The 16,600-nt window shown below is 59.4% G+C and overlaps 2 protein-coding genes across 4 annotated transcripts in view; both read right to left on the reverse strand.

Moving 5' to 3' along the window:
* HM13 (histocompatibility minor 13) overlaps positions 1–16,600 on the reverse strand; it is a 42,726-nt gene that overhangs the window by 845 nt on the left and 25,281 nt on the right. The window contains exons 5-12 of one of the 3 annotated variants that reach the window (XR_516645.5): positions 14,416–14,501; positions 14,201–14,326; positions 13,532–13,589; positions 10,799–10,882; positions 7,819–7,855; positions 6,202–6,304; positions 2,033–2,118; positions 266–468 (exon numbers count right to left, since the gene is read on the reverse strand). Coding sequence is in view for 2 of the 3 variants with exons in the window: in XM_002710862.6 (XP_002710908.1) it covers positions 322–468; positions 2,033–2,118; positions 6,202–6,304; positions 7,819–7,855; positions 10,799–10,882; positions 13,532–13,589; positions 14,201–14,326; positions 14,416–14,501 (727 nt within the window). In the remaining variant the exon portion in view is untranslated. The remainder of the gene's footprint in view (positions 1–265; positions 469–2,032; positions 2,119–6,201; positions 6,305–7,818; positions 7,856–10,798; positions 10,883–13,531; positions 13,590–14,200; positions 14,327–14,415; positions 14,502–16,600) is intronic. The other 2 variants (XM_002710862.6, XM_002710863.6) reach the window with 2 other exon arrangements.
* MCTS2 (MCTS family member 2) lies at positions 15,384–16,075 on the reverse strand. Its single transcript, XM_002710870.6, has one exon. The coding sequence runs from the start codon at positions 15,927–15,929 to the stop codon at positions 15,384–15,386; it is 546 nt and encodes a 181-aa protein (XP_002710916.1). The 5' UTR covers positions 15,930–16,075.

Raw genomic sequence — 16,600 nt, forward strand, 5'->3', positions numbered from 1 at the left:
TCCCTCATTGAGCAACTGAGTTCATGCCAAGGCCAAACACGTATCTGCTCGCCAGATCAACCCAGTGAGGCAGGGACGAGACAGCTAGAGATGAAGAAAGGCTCTGAAGGAGAAAGTGGCTTCTCCTGGGTTCCACCTACACAGTGAGCAGCAACCAGTCTCACCCACTCAGGGCCCCCACCCCGGTGGGTTACTGGGTTCTGGGCACCCCTGCTTCCTAGCCCGTGGCTCGCCTTGTATACTGAAGCTGGGGTATCTGCCCTACCTTGGGCCCCGGGGTAGTGGGGGGAAGCGGGCAGGTGGGCACCCGCTGGGCATTACATGGCGCTGGGATTCTGCGGGCGCCGGCGGCGAGGGCCAGCTAGCTTCTGCTGCATGGAGTCGGCCAGGCTGGCTGGGGAGCCCGAGACCGTGGGGAAGTGGGTGAGCCTCGGGGTATGAGGCAGGATTTCCGCTGAGGACTCGTAGCTGTGTGAGAGACAGAGACAGAGACAGGAAAAAGAGATGGAGAGGGAAAGACTGACGGGGGACAGAGACTCCCTTCTGAAGGGGTGAGGGCAGCACGGTCTCCTCTCTCTCTCTCTGCCCCCGGAGACTTTGCAGGTGCACCACGCGGCTATGCGAGGCAAGGGTGCTCTAGATGCATCCACTGCTGTGCCCGTCTCAGAGACCCTGGGGCGCCACATGTTGGGGCTGGGGCACGAGGGGCTTGCAATCTGCAATCGTGCCAAAGTGTTCCCTATTCAAAGCAGTGAATGAAAGGGGAGTGCCAGTGAAGGAGAAAGGAAACCAAAAGGTGGGAGCAGGGGAGAGACAGGGACAGAGCCGGAGACCACCTGCTTTTCCAACTAAGTAACTTCTGGGCAGGGGGGAGAGGGCAACAGGTGGGCATCATGCCGAGGGCAGAACACCTAGGGAAACCCGGTGCCAGGCGAATGAAGAGGGAGCACCCTCTGCCCTGGCCGGGGCGCTCTGAGCTCAGCGATGAGGACGAAACAGGACCAGACAGGACGAGGGAGGCGGGGGCAGGTGGGCCTGAGGCTGGGTGACAGCCGGGGAGGGGGAGGGGAAAGTGCTGAACTCAGGGATCAGGGCCATTTCTGCTCCAAAATCTCCAAATCTGTCCCCAAGTTCACCCCCCACCCCTCCCTCCCTCATCTCAGCCACCGCAGGCCTCTGCCAGGCCACAAGATATGGGCAGGCAGCTGGAAGCTGGGAGCTGGGATTCCAGGCAGGACAGGGAGGGCAGAGGCAGGTAGGGGGGAAGGGTGAGTCACTGGCTGCCCGCAGGGCAGCCAGGTGCACAGGAGGCCCTGGCAGGCACTCGAGGGACAACTCGGAGGCCAGGCAGGTGGAGCTGGGTGGAAGGCCCCCGAGTGGGCAGCTTTAATCACAGCTGGCAGCTATTTCTAGGTCCTCGGCAGGCGGGGCTGGAGGCACTGGGGAGCAGACACCTGCCAGAGTCACGCAGGCCTTGGGGTGTGGGTGGGGCTATGCACAAGGTGTGGCAGGTGTGGATGTGGCCATGGGGAAGGGGTATGTGTGTGAGGAGACACAAATTACAAATTGAGGTGGAGAGAAAGCAATGAGCTGGGGTTACAGCCACAGAGGCGGCTCCCCAGGAACTGACACGTAACCTTGAACTTGGGGCACTTCCCACCACACAGCCCTGTTCGTTCAATTACTCACAGGTGAAAACTGAGGCCAAGGGAGGGGAAAGACATGCCTGAGGCCAGCCCCAGGTGGAGCCAGGGTGGGAGTGCAGGGCCCTGAGAGTGGAGAAGCCTGGAGAGAAGTCGTTGCCAGCGGCGTTCGCTGTGAAGGCTGCCTGGAGAGCCCCAGGAAAGGTTCCCACCGGTGCCCACAGCCCAGCTCCCACGTGCTGGTGGTGAGGGCGAGGGGTGGGGCAGTCGGGAAGAACGTTCCCCTAGAGATGTGTACAGACGCCCCCAGCAGGCTCCACGGGCGGCCTGCAGGTGCACCTGTGCCCATGAGCGTGCCCGCACCTGCCCCTGCCCCTGCCCTGCCTTACCTGAACATCTCTGTCACTTCTCCCTTGGCCAGCGCCACCAGGACGGGAAAGCCGATGCAGGCAGGGACCAGGTACAGGAGCGCAGGCTGTGAGGGGACACAGGCAGTGAGGCAGTGTTGGGCAGGGTACCCACTCAGGGCCACACCCAGCACCCCAACTCTTCCGGATGTGACCAGGGACCAATGACTGGTCCAGGTTCACAGAGCAAGTCAGCGGCTGAGCCCAAACCCAGGGCCCCAGGAAGGAACTCAAGAAACACACAGTGAGTCCAGCAGGCTCCTGGGAGTCCGGCTGCAGTGTCCCAATCACGTGGGCATCAGGGCCAAACACAACTGCCCAGGTGAGCACTACTCGCACAGACCCTGCTTCCCTAGGCCTGGGACATGCTGCTATGATGACAATGACCCAGGTGACCCCACTGGACATGGGCTCCACTGGGATCACGCTAGGGCATCTGGCCCCAGGGCCTGTGTGGAGACTTCCGGCGCAGCTGCGTCGGGAGACGAGGAGACAGGACAAGCTCTCGTGCACAGCCGCATCCCATGCAGGCAGGCTCCGAGTGTGGCCGCCCTGCAGCCCCGCCACTGCTGCTTTTGCAGAGGAGGAGGTCCGGGTGTTGAACGGAAGACCAGAGCCCAGGCCGCGGGACTCGGAAGCCCTTCCACCCTTGTGCATCTGCAAGTTGGACTTCACTGGGCGCTCGGCCTCCCCAGTCCCCAGTGCTCCCGTGGCCCGAAGGCTCCGGGAGGTGGGGTCCCTGCTTCCCTTGCCCGCCTCGCCTGACCCCCCACTCTAGCCATGGGACCTTTGCACGTGCAGCTTCTGCCGCCGGGGCTGCTTCTTGGGAAGAAGCCGGTACTCGCCGGAGCCAGGGCCCCTGGCCACTTGCTCTCCGACCCCCATGGGGTACCCCCCACAGCACACCTCCGTGGGGTGCAGTGCAGTGTGCCTGAGCCGGTGCAGACTGGAGCCCCTGCCCGCCCGCCAGTCATCTCGCCTAGTGCTCTACGCCCTGCCTGGCACTCGGAAGAAGGCCTGGTGGATACCAAGTGAATGGCTCCCTCTTGGGCGCTCACAAAGTTAAGAGCGTGTCTCGGAGATGAGTGGGGTGAGGGTAAGAGACACCATTCTTCACACAGAGCCAGCCCTTGGCCAGAGAACAAAGGAAGCCTCCCCCTGTGTCCCCGAGCCCAACCTTCAGACAACTCCTTGGCACTTTCCATGGGTGGGTTGTGAACCATATCAGTTTTTACAACCTCTAGTGAATTTATTAGAGAACAGGAAAGTCTTGAAATAAAAAACGCAAGTTTCCAAACCAAGAAGTTAGAAAGAGGGGCAGGTGCTGTGGTGCAGCAGCTTAAGCTGCCAGAGACAAGGACATCTCACGTCGGAGCATCAGCATGAGTTCCGGCTGCTGTTCCGATCTCGTTCCTGCTAACACACCTAGGAAGGCGGCACATGGCCCAAGTGCTTGAATTGTTGCCACCCATGTGGGAGACCCAGATGGAGTTCTTGGCTCCTGGCTTTGTCTGGCCCAACCCTGGCTGTTGTGGCCATTTGGGGAGTGAACCAACAGATGGAAGATCTGTCACTCTGCCTTTCAAATAATAGATGTTAAAAAAAATTTGAGGTGCAGAGAGGGGAGAAGGACTTGTCAAAAAAAAAAAAAAAAATCACAGTGGGTAGGATTTGCACCCAGGTTCCTCTGCCTCTAAGCCCAAAGCACTATATTCAGCAAAGCCTGAGAGAGAAAAGTGGGGTCTGGGGAAGCGGGGGCACCTCTCCTGACAGCTGCAGCCATTGTCGTCAGAGGAATGCAATCTTGGATTATCCTTTTTCCCCTCAAAGCACCGGGGAACTTGTCCAAAGAGGTCAGTGTGGAGAAGGTGGGACACATAGCTCAGAGCCAGGAGCTGGGGGTCAGGACTCCTGGCTTCCCACTGTGGCCAGGGCTGAACTATTTCCCACTTGCTCTGCACAACGAGGACGCTGAAGCCCATCACCCCTGAGGGCTTCCCGGAGGCAGCCACTGGCTCCTTGGCTTGGGGTGGGCTTCTGAACGAGCTGCCCTCCCCAAGGCGAGGCCGGCACCAGGGGTGCATCTAGGAGAGGGCGGGGGACCACCATGAAACAGGGTCCCTTGATGTCCAGATCCCCTTCCCAATTAGGAATTTTAGGAAGATGCCAAGTTGGATGACTTGAGAAAAGGGCTGGGCTGTTACCACTGGGCAGTGGCCCTGGCCTGGGATCAGGGGTCAGGAGTCCAGGGCTCCAGTCAGGGCCCAGATTGACATCTGGGAGTCTCCTTTTCTTTCAGAGCTGCAGTGACCCCATAAAGGAGAGAGGACCACACCCTGAAGGTAACTGAATGGGAGCCCCCAGTCCAACCAGGCAGAGGGCAAGCCTGCCACCTGGTGGCTGCTGGGGGAACAGCTCTGATTTTATTTCATTTTATTTTTTAAATATTTATTGACAGGGACATGGCAGTGAGGGAGAAAGAGAGATCTCCCATCTGTTGGTTCAACTCTCCAAACAGCTGCAACAGCCAGGGCTGGGCCAGGCCAACATCAGGAGCCTGGAATTCTATCTAGGTTGTCCATGTGGTGTGGCAGGGCCCCAAGCACTTGGGCCATTAACTGCTGCCTTCCCAGGTGCATTCGCAGGAAGCCGGATCAGAAGTGGAACAGTCAGGCCTTGAACCAGTGCTCAGATACGGTAAGTTAGTGGTGGCTTAACTGGCAGTGCCACAAAGTCGGCTGCTGGGCTTAGAATCTTGACCTGGAACTGGTAGAGAGCTGGAGCAGAGACCTCCAAACTAAACCAGTCCCCAGTCCAGACCCAGTCAGTCTGGGAAGCCCTCGCCAGCTTGACACCCCTCCCAGCTAGCACTGCCCTGGAGGCCATTCCGGGCAGACTGAGCAGGCTTCCCTGAGGGCTCTGGGCTAGGGGCCCGGGGGCCTTCTGTGCATACCCGTAGCACCTCCCTCCCCTCCGGGGCTCACGGTGAAGCCTACGTGCATTAACAAACAAACAGCATGCAGGAGCCAACAAACAGCTCTTGTGATTCATTCCGAGGCAGCTCCTCTGAGGATAGGCCATGGGCAGTGGGGGCAAGGGGGAGAGCCTCTTATCCGTGGAGGCCACACTCTGGTAGACGCCTGCACCAGCCGCCAGCCACGTCACGTGCAGGTGTGTGGGACAGGTGGGTCACGTTCCTCATCCTACTGCTCGGGACAGCACCCACCTGACTACTCGTGAACTGCTTCCTTCCAGAACTTTCCACCTCACATCTATGTGCCACAGGTCACTGAGACCATGGAAGGTAAAACCTCGTGTATGAGGAGACCACTGTTGGCGACAGCCAATGCTAACTGGACCAGGAATGGCTCTGAGCATTTGTTAATTCATTCCATCCTCAAATCACTCCAAGGTGGCTGCTGTTTATCTCCATTTTCTATGTTCACTACCAGTGAGGAAAAGCAAGCAAAGGCAGCAACCCGCCCGGCGGCCCACGCAGCAGCTGGCCTCCAAATTCCCAGTGGGGCTGGGGCTTCTCAGCCTGGGCCTGGCGTTCACGCTGACCCAGGCATGGCTCCTGGCTCTAGCACTTCCTGCCTGTGTGGCCCCTGTTCACAGGGACCCTCAGGGGCAGAGTCCGGCCCATGGGAGGTCCTGTCTGCTCCTCTTCCCTCCAGGTTCTCACCCTGCACCAGGTCACCTGAGCGTGACCCACCTGAGCTCTGTACCCACCCTGGTGGCAGAAGGCAGAGCCCTGGTCTACCCAGGGACCTCAACCCTATTGCTCACCTGGGGAGTGAGTGCTTCACTGCGACACACCCGACACCCATCCCAATCCTGTTCTCTGTTTGCCACTACAGAGGCGCCAAGTTCTTTCCTGGAGTCTCAGTCTCGTGAGGCCAGGGAGGCCACGTGGCACCGAGCTGGCTCATGAAACACAGGTGAACATTTGCTAAGAGGCTCCTGGGCAAGTTCCTGCCTTCCCGACGACGGTGGCAAGCAGGCCTACTGGGTGTGTGCTGGAGCAGCGGCAGCCTCCCTGCAACCACAGGAGCAAGGCCACGAGAAGCGGCCAGCCCTGCGCCGGCAGCAGTGGGCCCCGGGAGCCCCGGGAGGGCTGCGACTGTGCTGACGGGGGCGGGCCCGCTCACCTGGGCGTGCTTGAAGACGTGCATGATGCAGATGGTGAGGCCCAGGCCGAAGATGTAGGCCGCAAAGCTGGTGTAGAAGTAGGTGTGCGTGTTCTTCTTCAGGCTGCGGGGAAAGCGCAGGGGTCAGCCGAGGGCACTGCCGCAGCAACAAACCTTCAGAGGACGGAGCCGGGGGGGCCTGGGGAGCCGGGAGCCCCGGGCTGGACGCGCATCCGTCACTGCCCTCAGCTACGTCTCCTGATGAGTCACCTTCCTTTTCTCAGCCTCAGTTTACTCATCTGCAAAACGGGAAAACCACAAGCCCATCTCCCTGGGGGTTTGTGAACATGGATGCTGTATCTAGAACCTAGAACACTGGCGCTAAGACGCCAGCCAGCATAACAATCTGGAAAGCTTAGAAAAAAAAAAAAAATACAGGTTCTAGGTCCGGGTCCAGACCCGATCTAGCAGGTCTGGGGTGAGGCCCAGGAAATTACTATCTGAAAAACGGAGGGAATCTGATACGGGGTCGCGCTTTGAGAAACCACAGGCAGTCATCACCCACAAGTGCAGCGGGTGCAGCTTGGTGGCACTGTGTCGACTGCGCGGGTCCAACATGGGCGGCGCCGTGACCACCGTGTGCCCCCAGTGATGCCACACAAGCTGGCCCTGGCTGCTTCGGGGGCTCCAGCTGCAAGCGCCCTGGGAGCTGCTGCACTCCCCCTGGGAAGGCTGCAGGTTCTGCCATCAGCCTGGAAGGCCTGTGAGCCTATGCTAGGAACGAGATTTGGCCTCCGCAGGTGCCGGCAGTGGCACCTCCAGCCAAGGGCCAGGGGAATCCTGTGCGTCCCTTCTGTGTTAGCTCTGCTTAGCCAGAGCACACATGGCTGGCCCTGATGTGCCTCTCCTTACAGGCTGGCCAGCTCCCCCTCCTCCCAAGGCCCGTTGTCTGTAAGCCCTGTGTCCCTGCGTTCCAAATGGGCAGTATACAAACAACCCAGATGTCTGCGAGTCAGAGTCGGAGAGGTTGTCTGGGTGGAAGCTCAGCGACTTAGCACTGAGTCTCACCCCCGCCCCCACTTCTGCAGCTTTAGCAATGATCAGCCAAGCCCTGGCTGGCGCCACCTGCTGGTGGCAGGGCCAGTCGTTCAGGCGCTAACTCAGATAGGACCTGGAGTGTTGGGCAAGGGTGGCCTCCCCTCCCTCGCGCCCTTTCCTCTAACAGGCAGCCCAGGAGTCTAAGCAAGGAGCCAGAGGGAACAGCTGCGCTGTGTTGACCGAGCCCAGGATGCTACCAGCGAAGCCATCGGCTGCGGCTGGATCCCCCCGGGCACCCCCAGCCTCTCCTGGTGACCCTGCGGCAGGAATCGTCTCCTGTGGACCTAAGGATGAGGGGCTGGGGCTTGGAAAGGCTGGGCAGGCAGCATCACGAGACCTTCTGTGCTGAAGTCTCCTGGCCTGGGGTTCTCAGCTTTGAAGAAACGTTCTGATCACAGGTTTTTCAAATACTTAGAATTTCCAAACAGACACAGTGAGAAGAGCTCTGGGTGGTGTGGGGTGGAGGATCTGGTCCCCTGTGGCCCGCCCCTGGGCTCATGAAAGCGCTGGGGAGTGCCTGGAAGACCCTCACTTGCTTACCTGATGTCAAAACGCAGCAGCAAGGCAATGAAGATGCCTGCAGGGAGAGAGCCAGGGTTAGAGGGCGCCAGGGAACTGCCAGTCAGGGGCAGTCGCCAGCCCTGAAGATGTGGCCCACAGGGCAGGTGCTGGCGGAAACCCTGTTTCTCCCCCCAGGAGAAGGTCCCAGGATTTGGTGTTGGCCAGACTACAGTAACCTCACAGCGCCATACTGTGTCACACTGGGCGCCTGCTAGCACCGGGCACCACAGGGAATGCCAGGTAAGCAAAATCACTGCTCTAGAGAGCTGGGCCAGGAGTTCCTGCTGCACGGGCAGTCTGCCTGCTCGGGGGAGGCAGGGGAATGGAGAGGGCCTCTGAAGCGACACTGCCAGGGAAGGGGGTGCAAAGGTTCCAAGGCAAAGGGGCCAGGGGGTGTGGTCGGCACTGAGGGCCAGTGAGCCTGCGGCCAGCACGAGACACACGGGGAAGGGGACACACTGCAAGAGCTGGAAGCAGGAGAACCTCCTCAAGAGGTGTTGGAAAAGCTGCCGGTGGTTGCCGCACGGCTGCAGGGAGACCGTCAGGGGGCTCTGCAGCCGCTCTGGAGGTGATGGTGAGCTGCCCAGCCCTTCACCCCAGCCGTCCAAGCGCGCCTGGGATCCAGCCGTCCAAGCGCGCCTGGGATCCAGCCAGCTGCCGTATGCTGCACACAGCACGTCCGGCTGCACTTCTGCCTTCCTCGCTGGTCTTTGGGCAGAGGCCAAGTCACATTTAGTCGAGGGCAGGATCTCAAGAACTGAAATATGCAGGCCAGTGTTGTGGCGCAGCGAAGAAAGCCACCACCTGCAGTGCCAGCATCCCATGTGAGCGCAAGTTCAAGTCTCAGCTGCTCCACTCCCATTTCAGCTCTCGGCTAATGGGCCTGGGAAAGCACTACAAAATGGCCCAAGTGCTTGTGCCCCTGCACCATGTGGGAGATCCAGATGGAGTTCCAGGCTTCTGGCTTCAGCCTGGCCCAATCCCAGCCATTGTGAGCATCTGGGGAGCAAATCAGCTGATGGAAGATCTTTCTCTTAAAAAAAAAAAATCTGAAATACTTGGTGTTGCTCAAGCACCAACTGGCAACATATGATCAATTTTAAAGAGGGTAATGAGCTGGTTTTCAGTGAAGATTCCGGGAGTAGGGAGAGCACTCTAGCGCTTTCCCAGAAACAGCTGAACACTCAGCTCCCCCTGGCGGCCAAATTCTCCAACTACCCTACAGGTCAGGGCTTGGCCAGGAGCATTCAGTCCTGGTTCACCTGCACCTCAAGGCCGCGCTCCACCCTGGCTCCTGGAGGGTGCAACCAACTTAAGCTTCCTGTGATTTTGCAAAGGTCTGGGGGCACATACAAGGAGGTTTCAAAAAGCTCATGGATTCCAAACTTTTTCTGCTGCCAAAGTAAACTTCGAATTCCAGTTTGCGCGACTGTTTTCAAGTACCCTTGGGAACACAGAGGTGAGGGTGAGCTCAGCCGTGCAGGGAGGTCCTGTGCATGCCCCAAGCCCAGACCGCGAGCAGGTGCGTGTGGTGCCCGTGGCGCAGCAGCCTTGTCTGCAGCGAGCCAAGTGCTGCCCGGGACCTGATCTCTTCTGTCGGATGCAGCCGCCTTCTCCGGGGGAAGCAGGGGTCCCTGCCGCACGGCACTGGAAGTGACGGAAGCGCTGGGGCGCAAGCCCCTACCTCCAGGCCCTCGTGGGCTCGGGCAGGTTGAGCCATCTCTGAGGCCCACACCGTCCTCATCAGCAACAGTTATGCAGTGCACGGAGCGCCGCCAAGTGACCACTGTGCTGAGGGCTGGTCTTAGCAGCAGCCATTCCTGGCCCGAGTCTGGGCCCAAGTGCTCACTGGGGATTTTATCATGACTTTGCTTCTGAGCTTTAGTTTCCAGCTTGATCTCCATTTGTGTCACAAGATCAAAATCGCACAAAGTGCCAGTGTCATCCTGGATTATTAGCGCTTTCCCAGAAACAGCTGAACACTCAGCTCCCCCTGGCGGCCAAATTCTCCAACTACCCTACAGGTCAGGGCTTGGCCAGGAGCATTCAGTCCTGGTTCACCTGCACCTCAAGGCCGCGCTCCACCCTGGCTCCTGGAGGGTGCAACCAACTTAAGCTGCATTAATCCCTGCACTGGACAGTAAGCTGGCTTTTCGCTTGCTCCAAACTTCCCTCTCCCACACACATCCAGCCTCTGCCTCGGAGCCCCTGGGCCTAGGGGAACACAGGTACCTTTTGGCCCATTGCTGGGCCCGGGTCTGCAGCCCGGCATCCAAGCCGCGGGCGCTGCAGCTGCGGGGAGCGTGGCAGCAGCGCTCTGCCCTGAGGCTCCTGCCTGGGAATCTGGCTGCTGCTGTCAAGGCGAGGCCAAGTCCTGGCTACGTGAGATGGACGCCCACCCTTGGGACTGGGGACTGTGCCCACGTACACAGCACTGACTGGCAAGCACATGTAGATGCAGGGGCTCAAAGGCCAGCTTGGGAAGCTAAGTAGGTGTGTGTACTATGTCCCTCTACCAAGAACATGGACACGGGACGCGCGTGTTCTCCTGGGACCAGCTTGGCACACGGCAGGGCAGCCAGGGCACAGTGGCACACTCGGCAACACGGGGCTGTATGTGAGAGGTGCCAGCTCCGTCTAGGCTGCCACCCGACGTGCTTGCCAGGGTGTACCCTGGGCTGGCATTACACATTCACTTCCGGGCTTGAGTGTGGGCACCTGGGCACCCAGACTAGAAGCTCTGTGACGACAGCTCCCTGCGGGCTGTCTGGGCCCGGTTCACACATGTGCGGAGCTGGGATCCTTCAGTCAAGGTGGCCTGGCCCAGTCAGTGTAGGAACGGCCCAGGCTAACCGCGTCTCTTCCCCTGCCCCACAGCTAAGGCTGGCTGCTCTGGGTCCTGCCTCTTGCTCCAGAAACACCTCCCCGCAACACCCCAGGGCCCAGCCCTAGCAGTCACCTGGAATGACGATGTCTCCTAGGCCCAGCATGGCGAAGTTGTCCGCTTCGAGGCCCTTCTCCAGCAGATCCTGGGGAAACACCACTACAGGGGAGGCAGGAGTGTGAGCGGTCAGCCCAGCTCGGAGCACACACACATGCGTACACACACACACACACTGGCTGCGGGGGTGGGGGTGGGGAGGCGAGAGGATGCCGACAGGCCAAGAACCATGGCTCCACCTGGAATTATGGCTGGTCAGGGTGGGGAGTGGTGGGTGGGGGGCTGGGGCGGTCCAGGCTGAGGGCCTCTGCAGTGACAACTCAAACGACACACAATTTCAAAGCCTGCACAACTATGGGACCCTTTTGGCAAATGAGACTGACCCTACAGCCCGATCTGTAAGAGAAAAGAGACACCAAGTATTGACATTGAGAAGGTTCTCTGCATGGCGGCATGGCAGCATGGCGGGCCTGCCCACAGGCCCTTCTGTTTGTGGAGGGAGAAGAGGCCACACACCAGCAAATGCCTCGCTTCCAGGTCCTCCCCTGGCAAGCCACTAGAAATACAGCCTAGGGAGAAAGGTGCCTCCCCGGGGCCTGGTCACAGCAGGAGGCACCTGGGGCTGGTGTTCACCCACAGGGCCTTGTGAGGACAAAGCAGTTGCTGCCTGCTGTATGAATCCAGTAGCAGCTCTGAATGGGACAGCCCTCCCAGGTGATTGGTCAAGTGTGATGTGAGGCTACGCCAACAAGCACAATCCCGCTCCCTGAATTCCCAGCTTCCCTTGCAGCTAGGGGTGGCCATATGACTCAGCTCTGTGTACACTATGTACACAGGGGCGCCACGGGGCTTCTGGGTAAGTTGTGCCTCTCCTATTAACGTGTCGATGTCCTCACCCTGCTTGCTCCTTCCTGGCTTGAACGTGCAGTGCACAATGTATAGATTTTCTTTTCTGACCCTCTCAGTCCTAGTACCATTCGCTTCTGAGCAGCAGACTACTGCGTCCACTCTAGATACGAAAACCAGGGCTCAGAGAGTTTAGGTTTCCTCCCTAAGGCCACACAGTAAAAGGCGGGGCTGGGATCTGAGCTGCAGCCTCTGGGAACTTGACTGTTCTGGTTTCCTGCCTCTGAGATCCAGGCCTAGCACCAGGCACTGGTGTTCTCCAGGCACCAAATATGACCGCGGCACCACTTTCTGCTCAGAGCCTCCCGAGGGCCCGTCCTCGCTGTCTGGGCAGTGCCCAAGCTCCCTGGCATGGCATCCTTGGGCTTCCTCCAATCTGGCCTCTGCACACCTCTTCCCAGCCTCATCCCTGCTGCTCCCTGGAACTCAGCCACACTCCTGCCCTGGTGTTGGGCTCCCAGGGCGCTCTGCGCTTGCCTGCCTCCAGTCCTTTGCCGACACTGTCTGCTCTTTCAAACACCCATCCTGTCCCTATGGGCTTGATGATGTGTGTTCTCCACCACTTAGCTGGGTCCTCCAGGTTCCTCCATCAAAGCCCACGGGAGGTAAAGGCTCTGCTCCGGCTGCTGCCTGTTCTGCGCTGGAGAACACCCACCCCTGCATGCTTGCTTCCGGGAGCCGCCAGCAGCAGATGGGGCGGTGAGACACCCAGGCCTGTCCACCGTGCTCCTCTGTCTCCCCAATGAGACGAGCCAGGCCGGGCCCTGGAGGTGTACTGAGGCTAGAGCTAGGAGAAGCTTGTTTCCCTCTGGGGTCACTGGACAGGAAGCACAACATTTAGGAGCACGGTGTGGCCCGAACTGCCCTGCAGCTCCTAGAGAAAGGCTGCCTGCGATGGTGGAGAACGAGGCTGTTTCTGGCTTCCTGGACTTGCCTTCCCCATGCCCCCGCTGCCGCAGGTAAAGCCTCCCCGGCATTCACTGCTGACCGCCCTCCCAACAGCACCCTCCTCTTCCTTCTTGATGTTTCAGTCTGTCCCCTCTGAGCCGTGTGATCCGTGAGGCGGTTCCTGCTTAGTCTGAAGCTTAGATTTGCGGCAAACCACACCTTTCCCAGCCCTCTGGCTGATGCATGGTTTGCACTTTGACCTTCTGGCACAGTTTTGGCCAATGAAACATGAGAGAGGCTGCAGCAGGGACTTGGGGAGCAATATCCCTCTCTGATGAGAAACAATGGCTTCTCCTTTCAGTCTCTGCACCTGGCAGTGTGAGGATTGTCAGTGCCAGGGACCTGGCAGCAACATTGGGACCAAGAAGGAACGAGCTTACAGGCAGGTGGACGTGCTGAGAAGGGTGGTGACTCCACTGAGTCATTAACCCAACCCTGAGCCATTCCACCCCTGGGCTTGCTGTAGCGTAAGAAAACAGAATTTCTCCCTCATTCAAAGATGGCTACAGAAGCGGTGGGGACCGTGAAGAACAAAGCCTCGGGCCAGCCAGCACGTGATCTTCAGGTGCCACGGGGATGCCAGCGAGTGATCCGTAAGGTCTCAGCCTGGAGGCCCCTTCTGGAAAATCGCTGCTCCCCCCACCAGGGGCTGGTGTTGGACACCTGCTCTCTGTACGTGCACTCATTCCAGCTCATCTCACACCACACTGCAACCTGCCAAGAGCTGGGGCCAGGCCGGGGCACAAGAGTGGCTCATGGACACGGCCAGAAGAGCCAGGCAGAGAAGGCAACCAGGCTGGGGAGGCAGAGCTTGGAGGCACTGACCAGCAAGGCGACCACGAGGGCTGGGGGCAGCTGGGTGGGGAGGGGTGCCCTGTGGTAGGGGTGGTCACTTACGTTTTATTGGTGCTTCAAAGGACTTGGCCACTGTCACCATCACGTTGGTGCCAAACACCTAGAAGGAGAGAGGAGCCTGGAGCACAGTGGGGAAGAATGGCAGTCCCTGGGCTTCCAGATGTTCTGCTACATCTGGGGCAGGAGACAGGAGCCACCAGGGGCTCTAGACCAATCTGCGGCTGAGGTGACGTTGCCACTGGCACTGGGCGCTGGGAAACAAAGCCCAGGCAGCCCCGCCAGCACCACCCACTCAAGGGGAGAAGAGGCTGCCCGGGGCCAGAGGATGCGTGCCCGCCAGGCTGACCTCGTTTCCTCAGGGGGCCTCGTGGACACGCGTGACAGGTCCCTCAGCCCGGGGCTGGTGTGCAGCCAGGGCTCGCCCAGCCCCTTTCCAGCTGTGGGCCCCTTCGTCAGCACTTTCACCATCGTCTGAACTTCTCTGACTCCCAACCCGCTAAGGAGATGTGTGACGACACCACAGCTGTGCTGGGGCCACCGTGAGGAGGATGTGGGAGTAGCTGGGACACGCCTGGTGCTGAGCGGGTTCTGAGACGCGATCCGTGGCACAGACCGGCCCAGGGAGGACCTGCTCTGGGGGCCCACTTCCAGCGGGAGGCGGGGGGAGGGGCAGCAGGAAGATGAGGGCCCCGGGCATCTCTGCCGACTCACCCAGAAGACGTCGTAGATGAAGAGTCCTCCCAGCAGGATGCAGCCAGTGCTCACGTTGTTCAGGTGCAGGAGCTCCACTCCGTTAAGGGAGAAGGCCAGGCCAAACAGGTTGTTGGCGATCCAGTGCTGCGGAAGCAAAGGGAGTGAGGCCAGCTTGCCTTGGCCACCCTGAGCTGTCACCCCTGCCTTCCATCTCGCCCAGGCCCACTACTTACCTTCCTCAGCAGGTACCAGACGCCAACAATGCTGCTCAGGCCCAGGCACACCAGGTCCTTAGTGTCAAACTCATAATTGATGATTTCTGGGCAGAGAGACCAGGTAAGTCCACTCCCCGGGCTGGGGCTGCCCCTCCCGCCTGTCAGCCCCTGGATGGAGGACGGGGGCACTGTCAGAAGCCCATGAGCTAAGGGGATCAGCATTGGCCGCTCCTGGCTGGTGGAAGTTCCAGGACAGGGAGAGCTCAGTGGCAACATCCCCAACCCCTCCAGTTTCCCAGAGGAGGGAACAGAGGCCTAGAGAAGAATGCAGGCCTGGTACGGGGTCAAAGGGAGGTGGTCCTTGGGGTTGGGGGCATGGTTCTGCCACCAGCAGCTGGGAGACCCTGGGGGAGGCAGCTCCCTCTCTGGCGTGTTTCCTCATCTGTGAACACTGGGTAACAGCACCTCCCTCATAGGCCTGCTGTGGGGAACAACGCATTCAGCGGTGCCTGGCAGCTGGCAGGTGTGCAATCCATGCCAGTGGACACCGGGCGGGGCCTCCAGCAAGGTCCTGGTTCCTCTGGAGTCTTCCTACTTTGCCCCCAAAGGAATCAGGCAGGTTGCTGGCAGCCCCGGGTCACCAGCAGAGGAGGAGGAGGGGAGGGTGGAGGCAGGAGGAGGGGTTCCCGTGCTGCCTTCTGGGGAGTGCTCTGGTAGACATGGCCTCTCAAAGCCATGCCCGAGTGCTTCCAGGGTTCCCAGAGAGGGAGCCCAGGGGCCCGCGGGGGTTCGCGGGGCTCCTAGAGCACAGCCGACTGCTGGTTGTCCCTCAATCTCTGTTCCTCTATGACAACAGAACCCCGATTTACAAAAAAAAAGAGCATCGGCTGAATTTATTTGGCATCACCAGCAGTGTCTTCATGCTGCCGAACAGACACACACACACAGCACATCGCCACGCTGAGCCCAGGCGGTCCTTCCGAGGCTCACTTGTACGTCTTCATGTGCCACAGCCCGTCATTCAGGTAGTGGATGTTTTCGATGCCGATCCCTTTGTTGACTCTGCCGACGTCCTCCGCAGACAGCCGCATGACCCCGACACACAGAGCGTGCTGCTTCCCTTCCGCCATGACCGCGACGATGGTGTCCGCGGCCGCGGGGCAGAGCCTGGCTCCAGGGGAAGTCAGCCCCGGACACATAATGTTTGCTCCGCTGAGTACAAACTTGATGGCTCCTTTATCAACCTGCTGGTGTGGCAGGATGAAAGGATATTTGTGAAGTAATCTCAAGGTTGGATAAAAAGGCCCCTTTCTTTGTCTAAAAAACAGCAATTCTCCATTTACTGAAAGGATTTCCGTATGTTCATGGCATCGGACTATTCTAACAGGATCTTTCTTGGGCACGATTTGATTAAGCCACGGCTCAATACCTGGAAACTGCTCTATCAGTTGGTTCTTAATACCCTTAATGACCGAAGTTTTCAACTGGATACAGTTGGACACGTTCTCCTTCTCATCAAATTTCTTGAACATGTTTCAAGGCAGACGTGGCGGTGGCAGCGAAGGGCCGGCAACAGGAAGGAAATCGTATGGGCAAGGTCTGGCAGATGCCCTTACCCGCAGACGGACGGCACCACCGGCCGGTCGCAGCCGTTGTCGCTAACCGGAAGGCGACACGACAGCCGCGCTTTACGGCTCCGCAAAACGTGACCACTTCCGCTCCTCCTACCCGAGTCGGCGCGTTGCGGGTTCCTCGGATCACCGACTCCGCCTCAGTGGCGGTGGCGGAAAGGGCGGGACTTGGGCAGGAAGAAGTGATCACGCGGTCCTTTCCAGCTGGAGGGAGAACGCAGGGGGCGTACCCGGAGGATTTCTGACTGGACATAGGCCGACTGGCTTCCGGACACTTTTACTTCCCATGTAGCTACACAGGCCTTTGATGCGGATGCTTTTTTCCCCATCTGGCTGGTCTGAAGGGTGACGGTCGGCATCCCGGCCTGGGGACCAGCCCTAAATATGGCGGAACACGAGACAGACGGGGCCCGGGAACCTTTAGACTCTAATCGTGCAAATTTCACCTTTTTAAAAAACCGGTCACAGATGCATTTAGGGAAGCAGAAAGGAGTCGCGTCAAGTTGCTGCTCTCTAGGGACAAGGCGGAAGGTACTAGACCCGAGTAGACACTGGCACATTTCAGGAGCTTA

The sequence above is a fragment of the Oryctolagus cuniculus genome, chromosome 11, assembly GCF_051225735.1.
Source record: "Oryctolagus cuniculus isolate XC-2025 breed Fujian yellow rabbit chromosome 11, ASM5122573v1, whole genome shotgun sequence".
In the NCBI taxonomy this organism is placed as follows: domain Eukaryota; kingdom Metazoa; phylum Chordata; class Mammalia; order Lagomorpha; family Leporidae; genus Oryctolagus; species Oryctolagus cuniculus.

Coding starts and splice junctions, on each gene's coding strand:
- MCTS2 (XM_002710870.6), bottom strand. CDS start 15,929: ATGTTCAAGAAATTTGATGAGAAGGAGAACGTGTCCAACTGTATCCAG.